The 21,525-nt window shown below is 37.4% G+C and overlaps 1 protein-coding gene across 2 annotated transcripts in view; it reads left to right on the top strand.

The window, feature by feature from the left end:
- Positions 1 to 862: 862 nt before the first annotated feature.
- LOC132127805 (multiple C2 and transmembrane domain-containing protein 1-like) overlaps positions 863 to 21,525 on the top strand; it is a 30,666-nt gene continuing 10,003 nt past the window's right edge. The window contains exons 1-11 of one of the 2 annotated variants that reach the window (XM_059539936.1): positions 863 to 1,683; positions 10,897 to 11,011; positions 11,868 to 12,010; positions 14,871 to 14,950; positions 15,329 to 15,452; positions 16,755 to 16,793; positions 17,806 to 17,976; positions 18,504 to 18,634; positions 18,739 to 18,925; positions 19,634 to 19,727; positions 20,840 to 20,942. In XM_059539936.1, coding sequence (XP_059395919.1) covers positions 1,219 to 1,683; positions 10,897 to 11,011; positions 11,868 to 12,010; positions 14,871 to 14,950; positions 15,329 to 15,452; positions 16,755 to 16,793; positions 17,806 to 17,976; positions 18,504 to 18,634; positions 18,739 to 18,925; positions 19,634 to 19,727; positions 20,840 to 20,942 — 1,652 coding nt within the window. In that variant the 5' untranslated portion in view covers positions 863 to 1,218. The other variant, XM_059539935.1, reaches the window with a different exon arrangement.

Below are 21,525 nucleotides of genomic sequence, written 5' to 3'. Positions count from 1 at the left end.
TAATGGGAGTTAACAAATCGGGGTGTTTTTATACCATGATACCTGATTGGCTGACGTCATAGTGATGTAGGTTTAGGGGTGGGGTTGGGTAAGGGGGATCATTTTGATTGCATGATTTAGAAACACCCAGCAGTTTGAAAACACCCACAAGGTCATAAACGCCCACTTTTGCTCTGCAGAGACCTAAACGCTATTGTTAGTGTGTTTTTTTGTATCGATATAATTTAATTGTGCTTATTAAACAAAGTGATTAGTATTACTAATTATCGTCACTATTCGCAAAGAAGACAAATGTATTATGATTTTGCACTGGCCCGATGCACATCAGAACTGGTTCAAACTTTATGCAAATATTTTTTTAAAAGTCATGATTAAAATAAGGTGACGTTATAAACAAGCATTGTAATACATAATGCAATATGTTATATGCAATAACAGTATAATAACTTAATAATAATAACTTAATTACTTTTTTATTATTTCCTTAATTTTTATTAAAAATAAATGCTTTTCTGATGTGATATGAAATTTGAAAAGGGAGAAAAAAAGTTAGCCAAAAGGCAGATTCGAACGCGTCGAACGCGTCAAAATGAGTTTGATTCAATCTTTACCACCTATGCCAGCGAATCTGACAACTAACTACAGTCTTTTGGAGTGGTGGCTTAAGATCATCGCAGGGGGTGCAAAACCCCCCTCGACGCCGGACCTGGTAGAGTCACATACCCCCCCCCCCCCCAAGTCCACATGTTTGCTTTATAATAAATTGTTTTTTGCATACATATTTGCATATTACATTCTTCGATCACGTCGTGTCGAAAAACACAGACCAGAACATAGGAGGAGTTTAACAGAGGTGCATGTAAATAACAGCTCGGTGGGCAGGAACGATGCGTTGCGTGATCACAGATAGCATACTTATTTAGTATGGATACCAAAGCAACATTTTTTTAGATAGGCCTACTGGGCGTGGATGAGGACCAAAGACTGTCTGGGAGACTGTCTCGTATTATAAAACTATGAAAGGTCTGCAGATGTGATCTGGAGAAAACTTGCCTCTCCATCACTCTACTTCCGCATCAAACATGCGTTTAACACTCAACATGTCCTGCTGACCACACCAACACTGAAGTAAATGCTATTTGCATCGGTTTGCATGTTTTCAACATTAACTTCACCGAAATATCTACCTGGGACGGGGCAGCAGACTTCAGAAATCATATGGAGGGGAATATGGACATGGATGATGTTTCTCCATCCCATCATCAGCATCAGCGAGGCTTGTGGAAATCCTTCCACGGCAGACCCAAACTCACCAGCAGCCCCAAACTGGGCAAAAAAGACCGAAAGCAAGAAAGCGGGTTTTGGATATTTAAAAAGAAACGACCAAATGGTTTGGAGCGAACGATGTCTTCGTCTCAACCCAATCTGCACAGCGCAACAGCCGCTCCAGATGGTGCTGAGAGCGGAAGGACGCTCCGCGACTTGCCCGAGCAGGGTGTCGGTACGCCGGCCGTAGCAGCAGCGTCGCTCGGTTCGGAGATCCAGATGCTGAAAAGAACCGTCAGCTCCAAACCGACGCTCTCCCAGTTGGTGCAGTCTCAACATAAACCTGCTCTGCAAGGGTCCACATGCACCGATGAATCTGTGATGAATGGTATGGAGGAAGAGATCAATAAAAGTGTGGTAAGATGATTTATAATCATTCAGACGTTTTTGCCATAGCACTGCAGTAATATGTGATGGATGCAGTTATCTCATACAGATAGTTTATGCTTAACATTTGCAGATGTTTTAGAACGTAAAAAATAGATTTTTAGTATTACTAATACAGTGAACTCTCCACAACAGGAATAAATTTGTATAATAATTTAAGCCTGTAGGGTTTTGTGATGCTGCAGCTTCCTAATTATAAATGTATTAAACCATATTTAGAGTAATTTCTAGTTGATAGTGATAGACTTTTAACTTTTTTAGGTAAAATGAGTCATCAGCAAATGTGAAACTGAATTCCGGGTTATAGAAAATTTGTTTGCTACAAAATATTACAACAAATACATTTTCTTATAAGAAACATGATTAATTACAGCAAAGCTCCTGCTGGAAAAGCCATGTTATATTAGTTTAAGCTGATTTGTTATAGGTAAAACTAGGTGTAAAAAAGGTGTACCCAGTCAATCTCAAACATCCCAGCTTGAAGCAGACCACAAATGAGCAGCACATTCAGATAGACACCATATGAAACCAGATTAATACGCAGGCTGAAATCCGTTAGATCCTGAAGCTTGATCACATCCACCTTGAATGATGTTAGAGAAATGGAAACATTTCAGAATGACTTGCATTGGGTTTAAAGGGCAGTTGACCATCAAGACCATTTGCCTCATTTTACCTGATGTCCCACTTTTGTCTGCACCCTACCAACTGCTTTGAATACAAACAAACAAGAACAAAATTATTTTTACACTGTAATATTTTTTCATTGCAAGTCCAAATCAGAAGTCATGCCAGAACTCATTATTATCAGTAGACAGTAATTTTAGTTGCATGCATGCATGTGGATATCTTTGACCTTGTACATACACATACACATTTAAGCCTTTAATGGGTGCACACCAAGGTTTACCTAAATCAGGTGTTTTTGTGCATGGTCATTTTTACATTTGTAGATGCAAAGTGATGTGTTTGCATAGTCAAACTCATGTCAGATTCCCATTCACACAAAGACATGCGCCAGAACGAGCTTGTGTCAGCCTTTTTTCCACAAGTTTTTCTTTTAAAACTGTAAAGTTTAGTCTTGACATTGAGTTTTGTCTACTACTGTTAGTTTCAGTCATGTTGGCTCTGTACAGTTAGTTCTCTCTGTTCCTGGGGGTGTTTGCCAAGCTGGTTTATCAGGAAGAGGAACTTGCCTAAAAGTAAAGACACACAAACACATATAACAGGCTTAAAGCCAAATAGGGTGCCAAGTGTTGAGTAAGGTTGCAGAAGTGAATTACTGTCTTTATTAGCACATTTTATATAATTAGTTGTGTATGTGTATCAGATTTTAGAGATCCATAAATACAGATTAAAAGATTTTTGCATACATATAGATCTCAAAAAATGCGATCTTCTATTGTTGTTTTTCTGGTGGCAGCAGTGGTGTGTTTTGCTTAAAGCGATCGTCTACCAGAAAATAAGACTTAACTCAACATCAGGTTGTTACAAACCTGTACAGTATGTCTTTCTTTCTTATTATGACACAGAAATTTTTTTTTTCTAAAAGTAAATAGGTGTGTGTTTCAGAATTAAGAGTATCACTGTGTTCATTTACATGCGGGCATCATATAATACAGTGTTTTCAGAGCGGCCTGGCTCATGGTAATGCTGCTTCTTACGAACTCATTCTCTGCAAGCACTGAGAGTTTTTAAAAAAAAAAACATTAGCTAAAAAAGATTAGATTTTTATCAGTTTACTTGCATGTCATGTGACCATTAACTGACATTAGAGGACCGCGAACTTGCAAATGTGTTGATACATTACTGACATATTTACTTAAAATCTCATGGGAGTAAATTCAAGTAAATATTTTATGTCCAAGGGCTGTGGCTGACAAAAAAGTGCAGGAATCCCTGCCTGAGGAAAAAGAAAGTCTGATGTGAAGATATGTAAATGATGACAGGATTTTAATTTTTTTAAATAACAGTTCAAAATGGCTTCTTTTGAGCAAGAAACCCTGAACAATAACGTTTTCGACTAGACATTAAACATACATATAGCTTTTCTGTATGCATCTCAATTCCAAGCCATTACATCACTGGCTTAACAGCCACCAATAGTGTGGTAAAGATTAGAGTCAAACAAACAACACGGCCTGGAGCTTAGAGTTCCTCTGGATCATTCTGCTGCTATCTTTGCTCCACTGCATGTGTGGACTTGACAAACAGTTTTGGTATGGAGCTGCATGAGCTGTCTTTGTGGATAGATGAGGAAGTCATTTGGGGAGGTATGAGATTTGATAAACAGCAGCAGGCCTTTCTTAAGAAATCTGTAAGTCAGGATCTGGCAGAGGAGATGATCTATCTGCTCAGGAGTAGAACCTCTACATGTGTCTTATAGGCACTGATTTCGGTGAGCATGTTGATTGTGTACGGTATGTGGTTGAAGTCACGGTATGTGGGAAATGAAGTAAAGACCGATGTTTCTAGTATTGGTTTGCTGTCATGCTCACACCGTTTCTACTTTCTGGAGCAGGAGGGAGCTTATTACAAGACTTTGATTTATAGGCACAATCAACATGAGCTACTTAAACAGACCTCAATAAAGATATTCAGTGCAGTGATTGACTTGTTTCATTGGCTGGCACCGTTCCCCATGTCAGCGTCTTCCTCCTTGCTCTTGTAATTACCTCACAGTGGAGGTGAGACGTGGTGTCTTTGCTTACAGAGGTGCTCTAAACAGTACAGGGAAAGGTGAATTCATCTTAGGCACATCTTATAGGGAAGCATGGAATGAGGGCTGGATGATTAATTGAAATAAAAATGCAATCTCAACATGCAGTGAGATTATCAAATCACAAAGGCTGTGATTTAATTTAATAATTATGTGCACTTCAAGTTTCAGAGTTAAGCCTGGCACTGTGTTCATCTTCTCACGAGCAGCTCATGAACCAGTGTTTTTAGTGTCTTCTTCACACAAACTCCATCTCTGCATCTGCTCTGAGTTTTATCAACAAAACAGAAGCTCTAAGACTCCCTGTGGCATTCTGTCAAAACGTTTGATGGGTTACCATTTGAAAATTAAGAAAATAAGGCAGCCATAAAATTAGTAATTGTAGTGTAATTTTTTTATATTAATAATAATAATAATAATAATTATATTTTATTACATATTTGATTGTTATTTTAAAGTGAAATTACCATAGTAATATTTTGTATTTTGTTTATATTTAGTAATAATAATAATCATAATAAATTATCATAATCATAATAAAACATCTTGATCATAAAATAAAAAAAATCATATATTTTACAGTTGAACTGTAAAATTATTATTATTAATTATATTTTTCTAATATATTAGATTTGATTTTACAGTGAAATTACAATAGTGATTTTTTTTTGTAATAACAATCATTATAAATCATAACAGAAAATAGTAATAATCAAATTGATATATACTCTATTATCCAAATATTTTAGCTCTACAAACACTAAACCTGGAGTTTTTTTTTAAAATCACATTTTAAGTCATAATCGCTTCTTTTTTAAATTCTTTACAAAAATAACAATACAATTTTTACCTTGCAGCTGTAGGTGGAACCATTATAAACCGGACATCTAGGCGGGACTATCTGTTTGACTGACCAATTATCAGACGAGGAGATAAAACCTTTCATTCATTTTATTTGGAAGTCTGTTTGTCCTGTTTCTGTTTGATTTTAGCAATCCAGAAATGATCGAGGAAGATAAATATTGTATATGTAAATATAAATCAGCTTTAAGAACTTCTTTATCTCAAACATGACACCAGGATGTTGTTAGAGGAATCCCTGATCTAATAACAATATCCTATATCCTTCTTCTTGACAATCCTGTCATTAACAGGATGTTAAATAGGCTCTAAAGGTCCACAATGCAAATCGCCTGCTTTCAGCTGACACTGCAAACACACTTAAGTGTGTGAGAGAAATGTGTTTTTGACCTCATCTCTCACTCGAGGGTGAAAAAGAGGAAGTAGAATGTGTGTAGTGCTCGTCAAATATTGTCTGTGTGTTTAAGTTACATAATTAGTGGTGCTGTGTTTTCCGAAGCCCCAAAATATTCAACATTGTCACGTAACTTGTTCTGCACCATTGGTGTTACAATTATGAATCAAATCAAGAGGCTTGTTGAGGAGAGGTTTGCTAATATTTTCAGACCTGTGATGACTTTATGGGCATATATTTTTATTTCTAGAATTTCTTTTTTTTTCTAGAAATGTGGGAAATTCTTATACATTTAATCAATAAAGCAATTTCAATAATAAGGCATTTGGGGCTGTTAACAAACAAATAAAATCATGATCAACAAAGTTCATGCAATGCAGAGGAAGCTGCATCTGAAGTGGTATTTAGATATATATACACACCGTTTAATGAAAGGTACAAATTCATAAATAATGTATTGATATTTTAATCTTAAAATATTGACTACTGATATTTGAAATGATTTTAAAATCATATGTAACAAGGTACTTTAAATGTGAAATTAAAACCACCAGTAGGTGGCAGCAAGCACTGTTAATAAGTGAGTAATTGTGATTAAACCGATTCATTTAAAAGTTTGATTCGTTCATGTTGCTCAGAGACGCAAAACATGGCTGTGGCTTTTTTTGAAACCATTTTTGTTGATAAAATAGGCAAAAAATTGGGAATAAAGTGTATAATAATATAATAATAATAATAATATTTATAATAATATTATCTTATTTATTGAACTGTTGTGTAAAATCAATATATCATTTGTGATTTTTGCGAAAGATTGGCACTCTCTGTGTGATATTGATCAACTATATGAAATTATATAAATATATACATTTTCTGCCCCCATATTTTGAATTTTAGGTGCATTCTTAATTAATTTTATTTTACTGAATCAAGCAGTGAAAGAACACATTCTAAATGAGCATTCAGTATAGCTAGTGTTTAAGCACTCATTAGTCCTCTTACAATCAATGAAGCTGTCCATACACCCATAAAAATAAAATATGATGTAACATAAGCAGGCCTACATTTAAAGGTCCCGTTTTTCGTGCTTTTTTGAAGCTTTGATTATGTTTACAGTGTGCAATATAACATGTGTTCATGTTTCGCGTGTTAAAAAACACAGTATTTTTCACACAATTCACTTATCTGTATACCGCAGTTTTCACTGTCATAAAAACGGACTGATGACTTCCTTGTTCTATAAAGTCCCTCCTTCAGAAATACGTAACGAGCTCTGATTGGGCCAGCGGTTCCTGTGTTGTGATTCGACACCAGCTGAGCACACGCAGCCCTCCTGGTGTGTTTTTACTGACGAGATGCGCATGAAAATCGCATTCGATTTTTTTACACAGCCCTAACATCTAGTTAACAAAGCTAAACAGCGTTGCCCTTTGTGTAATAAGTTACAGAAACTGTTAAACGCACCAACTTAAATAATAAAATACACTTACCGGTTGTGGTCCATAAACAGCGCCTTCTCCAGACAAAGAGGGAACTGCTCCATCTTTCAGGAATAATCTTTGTGTGAATCCGGCATTAAACTGATTGAGATTGAGGAAGCTGTCCTCAGCAAAATGTGCTGCACATAGTTTTACATGTGGATTATAATTTTCGGGAACCGAGTTAAACATAAATTGTAACCATTGATCTCTAAGTACAGCGTTCCTGGGAAGGCCAAAAAAAGATGGCGACAAACACAAACGCAGCTCTTCCTCTTCTCCGTCGGAGCCAGCAAGACCACGCCCCCCTTTTTGTGTATTCATGTGGGCGGAGGTTTGTCAAAAAACTGTTTTAGTGACATCATTACTGCAGGAACTAGAGGGATGTAGTCCAAACAGGTCATTTTTTGTAGGCGAATTCTGTTAAATAAAATATCCTGCTTGGCATTGAACTTTGAGCTTTAGAATTTTACAGATATTATTTATACACTAACAACAACATTACACACCAACTAAAGTTTAAAACATGAGATCACAAAGAACGGGACCTTTAATGGCAGCAACTATTTACACTAAGTCAAATAGCAATAGATGCTATTTAAACTAAGTGAAAATAGCATATTTTCTTAGCGATAGAGGCTATTTACACTAAGTGCAAATAGTGATGGATGCTATTTACAAGAAGTGCAGATAGCAATAGATTCTATTTACACTGTTAAAATAGCAGGATTTCCTGCTATTTATACTTCTTATTGGATTATAAATATTTTATAGAGTAATATATAACATTATAGTACATTATAAAACAGTATGCACTAATAATGTATTTAGTGTAAATTATCATTTTAATTCAAATTATTAAATGAATGCCACCTTGTTGGGACATTAAAGCCCTCCCTTCTTACCCAATACTATATTTTTTACTTTTTGTTTAATTTTCTTAATTTTTATTGAAAATACAAGTGCTGGTCATATAATTAGAATATCATCAAAATTTTGATTTATTTCACTAATTCCATTCAAAAAGTGAAACTTGTGTATTATATTCATTCATTCATTACACACAGACTGATATATTTCAAATGTTTATTTCTTTTAATTTTGATGATTATAACTAACAACTAAGGAAAATCCCAAATTCACTATCTCAGAAAATTTGAATATTGTGAAAAGGTTCAATAGCGAAGACACCTGGTGCCACACTCTAATCAGCTAATTAACTCAAAACGCCTGCAAAGGCCTTTAAATGGTCTCTCAGTCTAGTTCTGTAGGCTACACAATCATGGGGAAGACTGCTGACTTGACAGTTGTGCAAAAGACAACCATTGATACATTCCAAAAGGAGGGCAAGACACAAAAGGTCGTTGCAAAAGAGGCTGGCTGTTCACAGAGCTCTGTGTCCAAGCACATTAATAGAGAGACGAAGGGAAGGAAAAGATATGGTAGAAAAAAGTGTACAAGCAATAGGGATAACCCCACCCTGGAGAGGATTGTGAAACAAAACCTATTCAAAAATGTTGGGGAGATTCACAAAGAGTGGACTGCAGCTGGAGTCAGTGCTTCAAGAACCACTACGCACAGACGTATGCAAGACATGGGTTTCTGCTGTCACATTCCTTGTGTCAAGCCACTCTTGAGCAACAGACAGCGTCAGAAGCGTCTCGCTTCAAAAAGGACTACTGCTGCTGAGTGATCCAAAGTTATGTTCTCTGAAGAAAGTAAATTTTGCATTTCCTTTGGAAATTGGAGGAAGAGAGGAGAGGCACACAATCCACGTTGCTTGAGGTCTAGTGTAAAGTTTCCACAGTCAGTGATGGTTTGGGGTGCCATGTCATCTGCTGGTGTTGGTCCACTGTGTTTTCTGATATCAAACTCGCCTGACCTTAACCCCATAGAAAATCTATGGGGTATTGTGAAAAGGAAGATGTGATATGCCAGACCCAAGAATGCAGAAGAGCTGAAGGCCACTATCAGAGCAACCTGGGCTCTCATAACACCTGAGCAGTGCCACAGACTGATCGACTCCATGCCACGCCGCATTGCTGCAGTCATTCAGGCAAAAGGAGCCCCAACTAAGTATTGAGTGCTGTACATGCTCATACTTTTCATGTTCATACTTTTCATTTGGCCAAAATTTCTAAAAATCCTTTCTTTGTATTGGTCTTAAGTAATATTCTAATTTTCAGAGATACTGAATTTGGGATTTTCCTTAGTTGTCAGTTATAATCATAAAAAAAATAAATAAATAAACATTTGAAATATCTCTGTCTGTGTGAAATGAATGAACATACTAAAGTTTCACTTTTTGAATGGAATTAGTGAAATAAATAAACTTTTTGATGATATTCTAATTATATGACCAGCACCTGTAAATGCCTTTCCGATGAAAAAAAAAAGTTTGGTAAAAGGCGAATTCGAACTCGGGTAGATCACATCAAAAAGATTTCAGTATGTGCTTTACCATCTACGCCACTGGAGCTGACGATTGACAGCCGTCTTTTATAGTGTTGACCCTATCACATGTTTGTGGGTGGAGCTAGTGTAAATAGTTTCTGCCAACAAGGCAGGCTATTTGAACTTAGTGTAAATAGACACTCTGAAATGTAATAAGCTATCGGAACTTAATTTTAAGTATTAACGTTTTATTGAAAAACCAGGGTGTTTTGTGGTGTTATGGAGGTCCCTTAATGCTTTTGGGAGTTCCTGGACCCCCCCTTAATTCGAACACTGGATGTTGGGGAAAAATTGTTTTCCATGATATACATTCTTTAAATGATTTGCAGCTGGTGTTCAAGTTGGTGGCTTAAATAGGTGCAATGATGGTAGTTTATGAATACACAACTATTCAGACTAAACCAATAACCACTAGGCCACACCACTGGAAAAACCACATTACTTTTTCTGAACTCTGTAACAGGGGGTTTTTAAGCAAAGTCAGATGTGTGAAGTTGACATCACATGCACAGTGTTTCATTTCCTATGCAAAAATTAGGCAATTGACAACAGATAGCTAGTTTAGCCTTCTGTGACTTGCTTTTTTTATTTTATTTGCGGCTTATTCAGTTCAAGAACTGGTTACTCATCTTAGATCATCTGACTGAAATAAAATGACCAACCACAATGATAAGACGAAGTTATTAAGCAGCATGCAGCAAAGTAGAAGCTTATTTCACTAGTGAACATCTCCACAAAAGGGTACAAGGAAGAAATTGGTAGAAAATGAGTGTTGACTTTGTGAAAGTATAAAAACAAAGTGGAATCACATTATTCCGATAAACTTATTGCTTCATCTTGTGCCTTGTGCAATTTAGCTTTTAGTGTGAACAGAGAAATTACTTGTTGCACGACACTGTCATAATATTTCTACATAACAGCCAAAACCATGACTGAAACAAGAAAATATGTTGTATTGAGTCCAGTTAAATGAATGCAGAGTGCAAATGGCCATTCTAATAAAACTATTAGAACAGAATAATACTTGGTCTGTAAAACAAGAGCTCAGTGTTGTTCTCAATTCTGATTTTAGAGCACCAGTTTATCACTTGTGAGAATTTTGCAACATCCTGTCAGAATTTCAATCATAAATTGAGTTTGTTTTCTCATATGATAACTTTTGAGTAAGTAAAACCCTATAAGGTTTGTCATTAAGGGCTTTGGGTGTATTACATTTTTGAGGAGGTCCTGTCAGTCATTGTCACTTAAGTATCTGGGACAATGTCTGTTTTATTCAGGGGATTACTGCAGCTGGTAATGGTGGAACACAGCCTTCACTGCCCACTTCAGCACTGTACCAGCTAGACATCATGCTGAAAAAAGGAAACAACCTTGCCATTCGAGACAGAGGCGGTAAGACCTGCATCTCTGATGCTCATGCTGTCTCCATTAATACCACAGTCAGGAAATGTGTGTTTTACTTTTAATAAGATGTATTCATATGATCCTTGTAACTTATGTTCCTTCTATTATTTGCTGAAATGTGTGATCTTTTATTTTTTTAGATCAAACTGCCCAGAATATAATTTAACCTTGGCCAAACAACTTCCCTAGTGACACCTTAGCAACAACATAAGACCACACCCAGGACACCCTAGCAACCTCATACTGTAGACCACACCCTAGCAACACCTTAGCAACCACACAGAACACACTCAGGACACCCTAGCAACCTCATACTGTAGACCACACCCTAGCAACACCTTAGCAACCACATGGAACACACCCAGCACACCCTAGCAACACTTTAGCAACCACATACTGTAGAACATACCCTAGCAATACCTTAGCAACCACAAAGAAGAAACACACCCAGGACACCCTAGCAACACCTAAGCAACCACATACTGTAGAACACACCCTAGCAACCTCATACTGTAGACCACACCCTAGCAACACCTTAGCAACCACATGGAACACACCCAGCACACCCTAGCAACACTTTAGCAACCACATACTGTAGAACATACCCTAGCAATACCTTAGCAACCACAAAGAAGAAACACACCCAGGACACCCTAGCAACACCTAAGCAACCACATACTGTAGAACACACCCTAGCAACACTTTAACAACCACACGGAACACACCCCAAACACCATAGCCACACATTAGCATTTTCACTGAGAAATTTGCTGAATTGCTACAATTTGCTGAAATGTGTTATCAATTATGTATTTGTTTAGATCAAAATGCTCTTGTGTTTCAGGAACAAGTGACCCATATGTGAAGTTCAAAATAGCTGGCAAAGAAGTTTTCCGTAGTAGAATCATCCACAAGAACCTTAATCCAGTTTGGGACGAGCGTGTTTGTCTGATAGTGGACAATTTACAAGAGCCTCTGTATATTAAGGTAAAATTACCACTTTTATTCGCAGTGTTTATGGATGCTTGTTACCATTACAGTATTTAGTATAAATCCTTAATTAATGACTCGGTATGTTTTAGTGAATCAGAATCATATAGCTTGAACGGTGTATTCTGAAACCCAAATGAGAAGTGACGTGACATACAGCCAAGTATGGTGACCCATACTCGGAATTTGTGCTCTGCTTTTAAAAAAAAAAAAATCCAAAGTGCACACACACAGAGCAGTGATAACTGCACACACTGTGAACACAGACCCAGAGCAGTGGGCAGCCATTTATGCTGCAGCACCCGGGGGTTCAGTGCCTTGCAGAAGGGCACCTAAGTCATGGTATTGAAGGTGGAGAGATCACTGTACATGCACTCCCTCCACCTACAATTCCTGCCGACCTGAGACTCGAACTCACAACCTTTCGATTGTAAGTCCAACTCTCTAACCATTAGGCCACGACTTCCCCTTAAATGAATGATTCTAATGAGACAATTAATTTTGGTGAATAAAAAACTTACTGCATGACTGGTGTAGTCTAGTTTCTGAATAAATGGCTCTTATGAGCCGATTCATTTTAGTGAATCAAATCATATTTTTGCCCAGTGAATTCCAAAACCCAATGTACTGACTCTTATGAGGCAAATCTTTTTAGTGAATCTGCGTGAACAGTGTGGTCTGAATCCCAAATGAATTACTGTTATGAGCTGGTTCTTTTTAGAGAATCAAAAACATTACAGTGCAAACAATATACAGTGATAAAAATGCAAATGACTCTTAAGAGATGATTCATTTTAGTGAATAAGAAACATACTGTGTGACCGCTGTATAGTCGTGGCCAAAAGTTTTGAGAATTACATAAATATTAGTTTTCAAAAAGTTTGCTGCTAAACTGCTTTTAGATCTTTGTTTCAGTTGTTTCTGTGATGTACTGAAATATAATTACAAGCACTTCATACGTTTCAAAGGCTTTTATCGACAATTAAATGACATTTATGCAAAGAGTCAGTATTTGCAGTGTTGGCCCTTCTCTTTCAGGACCTCTGCAGTTCGACTGGGCATGCTCTCAATCAACTTCTGGGCCAAATCCTGACTGATAGCAACCCATTCTTTCATAATCACTTCTTGGAGTTTGTCAGAATTAGTGGGTTTTTGTTTGTCCACCCGCCTCTTGAGGATTGACCACAAGTTCTCAATGGGATTAAGATCTGGGGAGTTTCCAGGCCATGGACCCAAAATTTCAACATTCTGGTCCCCGAGCCACTTAGTTATCACTTTTGCCTTATGGCACGGTGCTCCATCGTGCTGGAAAATGCATTGTTCTTCACCAAAATGTTGGATTGTTGGAAGAAGTTGCTGTTGGAGGGTGTTTTGGTACCATTCTTTATTCATGGCTGTGTTTTTGGGCAGAATTGTGAGTGAGCCCACTCCCTTGGATGAGAAGCAACCCCACACATGAATGGTGTCAGGATGCTTTACTGTTGGCATGACATAGGACTGATGGTAGCGCTCACCTTTTCTTCTCCGGACAAGCCTTTTTCCAGATGCCCCAAACAATCGGAAAGGGGCTTCATCGGAGAATATGACTTTGCCCCAGTCCTCAGCAGTCCATTCACTATACTTTCTGCAGAAGATCAATCTGTCCCTGATGTTTTTTTTGGAGAGAAGTGGCTTCTTTGCTGCCCTTCTTGACACCAGGCCATCTTCCAAAAGTCTTGGCCTCACTGTGCGTGCAGATGCGCTCACACCTGCCTGCTGCCATTCCTGAGCAAGCTCTGCACTGGTGGCACTCCGATCCCGCAGCTGAATCCTCTTTAGGAGACGATCCTGGCGCTTGCTGGACTTTCTTGGATGCCCTGAAGCCTTCTTTACAAGAATTGAACCTCTTTCCTTGAAGTACTTGATGATCCTATAAATTGTTGATTTAGGTGCAATCTTAGTAGCCACAATATCCTTGCCTGTGAAGCCATTTTTATGCAACGCAATGATGGCTGCACGCATTTCTTTGCAGGTCACCATGGTTAACAATGGAAGAACAATGATTTCAAGCATCACCCTCTTTTAACATGTCAAGTCTGCCATTCTAACCCAATGACATAATGATCTCCAGCCTTGTGCTCGTCAACATTCTCACCTGAGTTAACAAGACGATTACTGAAATGATCTCAGCAGGTCCTTTAATGACAGCAATGAAATGCAGTGGAAAGGTTTTTTGGGATTAAGTTCATTTTCATGGCAAAGAAGGACTTTGCAATTCATCTGATCTCTCTTCATAACATTCTGGAGTATATGCAAATTGCTATTATAAAAACTTAAGCAGCAACTTTTCCAATTTCCAATATTTATGTAAATCTCAAAACTTTTGGCCACGACTGTAGTCCAATTCTGAACAAACAGCTCTTATGAACCAGTAATTTTTATTTAATCAAAAACATTACAGCACGAACAATAAAGACCGATTCCAGAACAAATGACTCTAATGAGCCGGATCTTTTTAGTGAATCAAAAACATACCATGCGACTTTATATGCCAATCTGGACAAATAACTCTTATGAGCCGATTCATTTTAGCAAATCCAAAACTGTAGCCTACATTCTGAACAATTCTGACTGATTCCAAAATGAACGACTCTCATGAGCCGGTTTGTTTCAGTGAATCAAAAACATAATGTGGGACTGATGTATTCTGACTCCCGAATGAAAGAATTCATTAGTGAAACAAAAGTATTACAGACTGAACAATGTTGACTGATTGCAGTACAACAGACTGTTATGAGCTATCAATCAGTCATTAGAAGTCTAGAATGATCTGTGATATTTCTTCCTAAAGAATTTTCACTTTTGTAATCTATTTTAGGTGTTTGACTATGATTTTGGCCTTCAAGATGATTTTATGGGCTCAGCTTACCTGTACCTTGATTCTCTGGAACTGCAGAGGTATCGTGTTTACATCAATACTGCAAAATTATAACAATTCAACAGTTAGTGTCAAAATACATTTTCAATCTGCATAAAAGGATGTTTAAATGTATTAGGTGTTTCATGAAATTAACATTGACAAGTGCAGATTTGCTAAGGTTTTGTTGTGATCTTAGAGTTTATACTGACATCTAGTGTCTTGGATGAAGCATTATACAAATGCAAAAGTTTTCGCTTACCAGTAAAAGTATTATATTGACAAGTGGTCATTATCATTTTAGGTAAATCTAATAATTCAGTTTAAACATATTTATCAAAAAGATTATTCACTTCTTAAGTGAAAAACTACAACACTACTTTTAATGGTGGTCATAACAGCTCGTGTTTTTGTTGTAGGCCTCTTGATGTTCAGTTAGACCTTCAAGATCCTCACTGTCCCGATCAGGACCTGGGCTCTCTGGAGCTGGCGGTCACTCTGTTCCCAAGAAGTACAGAGGACAGAGAGGCTCTCCGACAGGCGGTAAGACTCATTGGCAAATTTATATTGCTTTATACTTATAAAAGTAGGAAAAGATTCAGTCTGCTGGCAAATTCTCAGCATGCAGCCAAAAATATTTTATTCTGTCATGTTTACAGACCTCATATTTGTTTCACACCTTTCTCATGAGACTATTTTTAGCTCTCAGGAAGTGTTTAGCAACCACATCCAGTTATCACTTTTTTGAAAAGCATGTGAAACATGCAACTGGAGTTGATATCTGATTACTATACACATCATTTCAAAGGTTTGGGGTTATGATTGTTTTTTTCATTTATTCAGCAAGGATGCATTAAATTGATTAAAAGTGACAGTAAAGACATTTATAATGTCAAAAACTATTTCTATTTCAAAATAATAAATGCTGTTCTTTTGAACTTTCTGTTCATCAAAGAATCAAAATTAATCACCTTAGAATGATTTCTGAAGGATCATGTGACACTGAAGACTGGAGTAATGATGCTGAAAATTCAACTTTGCATCACAGGAATAAATTACATTTCAAAATACATTCAAATAGAAAACAGCTATTTAAAATTGCAATAATATTTCACAATATTACAGTTTTTACTGTATTTTAACAAATAAATGCAGCCTTGGTGAGCAAAAGAAAATTATTTTTAAAAGATTATAAAATCTTACCAACCCCAAATTTCTGAATGGTAGTGTACAGTATATACTGCCTAGTCTACTATCTAAAAAACTGCATAATGTACAATTCAAATAGTACTATTATACACTGTGGTCACGTGAGCTACTATGTTGCATTTCATTAGGTTTATGAAGTCCAGTTATCCAGTAAAAATGGCTATTATGTTTAATCAAGTCAAGCACACTGCATTGTGGGATACTGTGCCCAGAACAACATGCTCATTTGGCTTACATAAAAATTGCATACTGTGCAAAAATAGTATAAGTACTGTATGATGTTCAGCCAGTCCAAAAAGCCCATGACTCTTGAGAGACACTGGGACGATGAGACGTTTGTGCTGTCTGCATAATGCATGAAAAGACTTTGAATTGGACATTAGAAACCTGCTGCAGTGTGCAGGCGGGCGGAGAACACATCCAAATTCACATGGTGTTCCACCAACAGATGAAACGGCAGTCTGATGGGCGGCTTTGATCACGTAAGAACAGAAGATGCATCTCTTGATCAGATTTAGAGATTTAGCTTCTCATCGGATACAAAAGTAGTCTTGGCGGTAATCAAAGCGCACCCACCTCCATCCCTGCCCCCTGAATATACAGTAACACATATAACCTGCTCTGTTGTTTTTGTAGACCATGCTACTGAGGAGAAGCTGGAAGAGTTGCAGTAAGGTAAAAAAGCAAGAGCGTTTGCCCCTAGATTCTCTGACTAGCTGCTGTGTAAACTGTCCCACACACTTTATCGTGGGACATTTGGCTGTGTGACTTAAGCAACATGTTCAAAGAGAAATTGGTTTGTGTGCCAAATGGTCTTAATGTCAGCACTGCAGCAGTCTGGTCAGAGGATGAGTTTTATCCGTATGGCTCTGTTAGTTGCAGCAGTCATGCATCTCTCGGGGTGATGGGCCATTCCTTTTTGTGGACATTTGCATTTTATGATTTGGTGACCCAGTCATTGGTGTATGTGAAACCATTCCACACTCTTTGAGTTCTTTCCCTACTGAGGGATTCATCCAAAAATCATCATGTCATCATGAACACTGCTGTTCAAAAGTTTGGGGTCAGTAAGATCTGCCTCTTATGCTCACCAAAGCAACATTTATTTGATCAAAAAGGTAGTAAAAACTGTTAAATATTATTTCAATTTAGAATACGTGTTTTCTTTTTGAATATATTTTAAAATGACATTTATTCCTGTGATGCAAAGCTGAATTTTCATCTTCAGTTTCACACGATTCATCAGAAATCATTTTATACACTAATTTGCTGCTCGAGAAACATTTATTATTATTGTTGAAAACAGTTTGCTGCTTAATATCTTTGTAAAAACTGAGATGCATTTCTTGAAAGTTCAAAACATAATCGATTTGAAATAGAAATGTAGCATGTCAATTGTAACATTATAGATTTATTTACTGTAATTTCTGTTAAATTTAATCCATCCTTAATGATTTAAAAGAATTGATTTCATAAAAAAAATAAAATAAAAATAAAAACAGACACCAAACTTTAAAACAGTAGTGTACTTGATGCTCAGATTGTTCTTTTTGGAGCTTTGCAGTCACTTTTGCTGTATAGACAATCTCCTTTTGTGTCCAAAAATCATGTTTTGAGCATCATGAGGGTGAGTAGATGACTGGACTGAAGTAACCCTTTAATGTCCTGTGATGTGTGTCGAGCGCAGCAGCAGCAGCAGAATCTTCGGCTGTCAGACCTGCACAGAAAGTCTCAGCTGTGGAGGGGCATCGTGAGCATCAGACTCATCGAGGGTCATAACCTCACGCCCATGGACCAGAACGGCCTGAGTGACCCTTACGTCAAGTTCAAACTAGGCCCTCAGAAGTACAAGAGTAAGGTATGAGCGACTGTGACAACATGACTCTTTTTAAATATCTCTGGACTTACTGTTCACGATTCAGCCATTATTCTAAAGGAAAAATATTTCTTCTGACAGAAATTTCTTTGCTAATGTAAGCAAGGAATGGAAAAATATTATTCACCAATAACCCTAGCTTGCATTGTTCACAGCTGAATTATAACTAAATGATAATATATATTTGCCATAAATTATTATTAATTAAAATAATTAATATATAATTAATTTTATTAATATATAAATAATTAAATAATAATAATGTGTTTGTTTAACTTTTTAGTCACCATACATAATAAATGAAAAGTACATTTGTTTATCTATTAAATCAAATTAAATCATATTTCAATTTATGAATATATTTTTCAATTATCTCAACATGTGCATATCATCATGACAACCTTGTCATATGTCATATAAAGGACACTTCAGTATACGTTTCCGCAGACAGAATAAGAATAATGTCTGCTAAAACTATTTCTCTGTTACTTATTCTTCTGTACTAACAGACAATTCCCAAGACGCTCAACCCTCAGTGGAGGGAGCAGTTCGACTTGCATCTGTATGACGAGGAAGAAGGCATTCTGGAGATCTCCGTTTGGGATAAAGACATTGGAAGGAGAGACGACTTCATTGGCCAGTGCGTACAATTTCCTCCATATCGTTTACATGCATATCATGTTATCAGTATGCCCTTGCTAGATGCTTGATTTACAAGAAGTGCATGTGTTTAAAACATTTCAGGTGTCAGCTGGACCTGTCCAAGTTGAGCAGAGAGAAGACACACAAGCTAGAACTTGATTTGGAGGAGGATAAAGGGATGCTGGTACTGCTGGTGACTCTGACCGCCACAGTCGCTGTCTCCATCTCTGACCTGTCTGTCAACTTACTGGACGACCCACATGATCGCCAGCAGATCATTAAGAGATATGTAAGTGTGACGCCCTTACACCTAAACAGGATTTTTTTTCTAGGGTTTCTTGGCATTCACTTTACTGCAAAAAATTACATTTCAAAATATTTTTTTCATTGTTGAAATATTTCAAAATTTTGCTGTTTTTACTGTATTTTCTATCAAAACACGTGCAAAATACAGCAGAAACGGTTAATGCTCTATTCTGCAGTACACTTCTATGACCAAAAGGGGGCGTAATATGATCACAGTCCAGTGCACTACTGGATTAACACTGGCCTCGTTCACAACTGGACAACGGTGGAGTAACTCACACCAAACAAAGACAGAGAGAGAGACATCTCGCTGCTCTCAGAGCTGTCTGTCCTCTCTATTCACGGTCTGTCTTTGTCATGCCACTGTCCCCCGGAGGGCCGGTCACTGAACCGCTTACAGAAACTCACCACCAATGCAGACTGACCTTCTTTCATAACAGCTGCATAATGAAGATGTATTCGTGAGAGCCACCAGATAATCTGGCGTGGCGGCTCAGTGTTTTTGTCTCAATGTCCACAGCCGAGTGGCTTTGACGTGGACACAAAACTGCTCGCGGACTCTGACGGGGGATTAGAGAAAGTTAGGGCCTAAATAGAGCTGTCAGAGACATATGGATGTATTGCTGCTCAGCAGATTGTGCACTTTGAATGTAGCCGTGGGCCTCCGTGATGCGTTTTTGTTCTTTTTCAGAGTCCATTAAGGTCGTTCTTTAACCTGAAGGATGTCGGAATCGTGCAGGTGAAGATCCTGCGGGCCGAGGGGCTGATGGCTGCTGATGTCACAGGTAAAATCATATGTCACTTCCTGTACTCATTTGTGCGCAGTGGAACGATAACCAGGATTCTTAGTTTCTGGATGGTCTATAAGACTTTCCCAGGCATGTTTCAGTATGTTTTGGAGTGCTTAACACCTCAGTTTCTCTTCTGGAGGTGTATGATGGAAAGATGACCGTCTGAAAGAGAGTAGCCTCCCAATTTCATTTTTTCACACTCATAAGCTGATCTAGTTTTTGAGGTTTGCTCTTTTCTCAAAAGCGGCCCACCTCATGGGTTCTGATTTCATGCCTCCTTCTAATACCACACCGTGGTGAACAGACAAAGGCTTTTAAAAACCTTCTGCACACACACACATTTTTCTGTGCCTTTCTCTCAGCCTTTGGTTTATAAAGACTGATTTTTAGCTCTTCTATACCGTTTTTCCCTCCAAAATTTGCCCACACTGATTCAGTGTACTTTTTTCCCCCTCACATTTTTATTAGCCAAATTATTAGCCAAATATTTCATAAAACAACATGCAAGTGGTGGGAGATGAGTGGAATTATGTTCTTTCAGCACAGATATCATTGATGTTTTACTCAGGCTATCCTTTAAAAATAAAAGGGAAGGGAAGCTGTGTGATCACCAGATAAACATGCATGAGCAACTCTGATAATTGTGATGGGATTTCACACGATCCTCCAGAAATCATTCTAATATGCTGGTTTGCTGCTCAAGAAACATTTATTATTATTCAAAGTTGAAAACAGCTGCGCTGATTATTTTTGAAGAAACCATGTTACAAGTTCAAAAGAACAGCAATGGAAATCTGTTTCAGAGAAAACATTATAAATGTCACTTTTGATCAGTTTATGCATCCTTACTAACCCCAAATGTTCAGTGTAAGAGGACATATAGAATCACTGGAGAGCGAGATGACTGTAAAACATCACAGACCACACTTAAATCTTAAACTATGGGACAGGAAACTGCATTGCAGCAATTCTGATGTCAGACTGTTTTGTTATTAAGTACAAATGACTTACAAGAAACTTGATAGATTCCATTTTATTCATATCATTCTCATATCTCACTTGGGTGTTTTAACCTAAAAGCTTTTGATCGCAACACTGTGTTTCAGGAAAGAGCGACCCGTTCTGCATTGCGGAGTTGTGTAACGACCGTCTGCAAACACACACGGTCTACAAGACTCTGAACCCCGAGTGGAATAAAGTCTTCACCTTGTGAGTTCATAATGCACATCCATCGCTGCTCCCAGCAGAGGACGAATTCAATTATTCACAGCTGATCAAGTTGTTCTGTCACCTGGACTCAAGTGGATTGAACTATCAGCTGCAATTTGGCTTGATTGTGTAATATATTATAGAAAACATGACATGAAAATGTCTCCCATTTACTTCATTCATTTAATTATCTTTTCAGTTGTTGTATCTCTTAAATGGTTTGCTTGACTTTTTCCAATAGCGTAATTTAATCCGATTGTAGGGAATTCTATTAAAATACACAATGAAAGTGAGAAATCAATGCATTGCTGTGACACTTTTTTTTAGTGCAAGTCTAAGGTGTTTTTATTTTTGGCCCTTTTATTGTCTGTCATTTAAAAACTATTTGAAAGTCAACCATTTAGAATAGTTAGAATAGTGTGTCTTTTTACCAAAAAAAAAAAACACCACGTTTCAAGGTATCAGACATAATTATTTCTTTCACAATTTCCCACATAATTTCTCTCAGAAATGTGTCACACATATGAGTTCATATCAAACAATCTGGGCTTCTTTTGTCTCAGTTCTCAGAAGAACTGAGAAG

The sequence above is a fragment of the Carassius carassius genome, chromosome 45 (assembly GCF_963082965.1).
Source record: "Carassius carassius chromosome 45, fCarCar2.1, whole genome shotgun sequence".
Taxonomy (NCBI): Eukaryota; Metazoa; Chordata; class Actinopteri; order Cypriniformes; family Cyprinidae; genus Carassius; species Carassius carassius.
The sequence above is the reverse complement of the archived record's forward strand: the minus strand, read 5'-3'. Positions and strand labels throughout refer to the sequence as shown.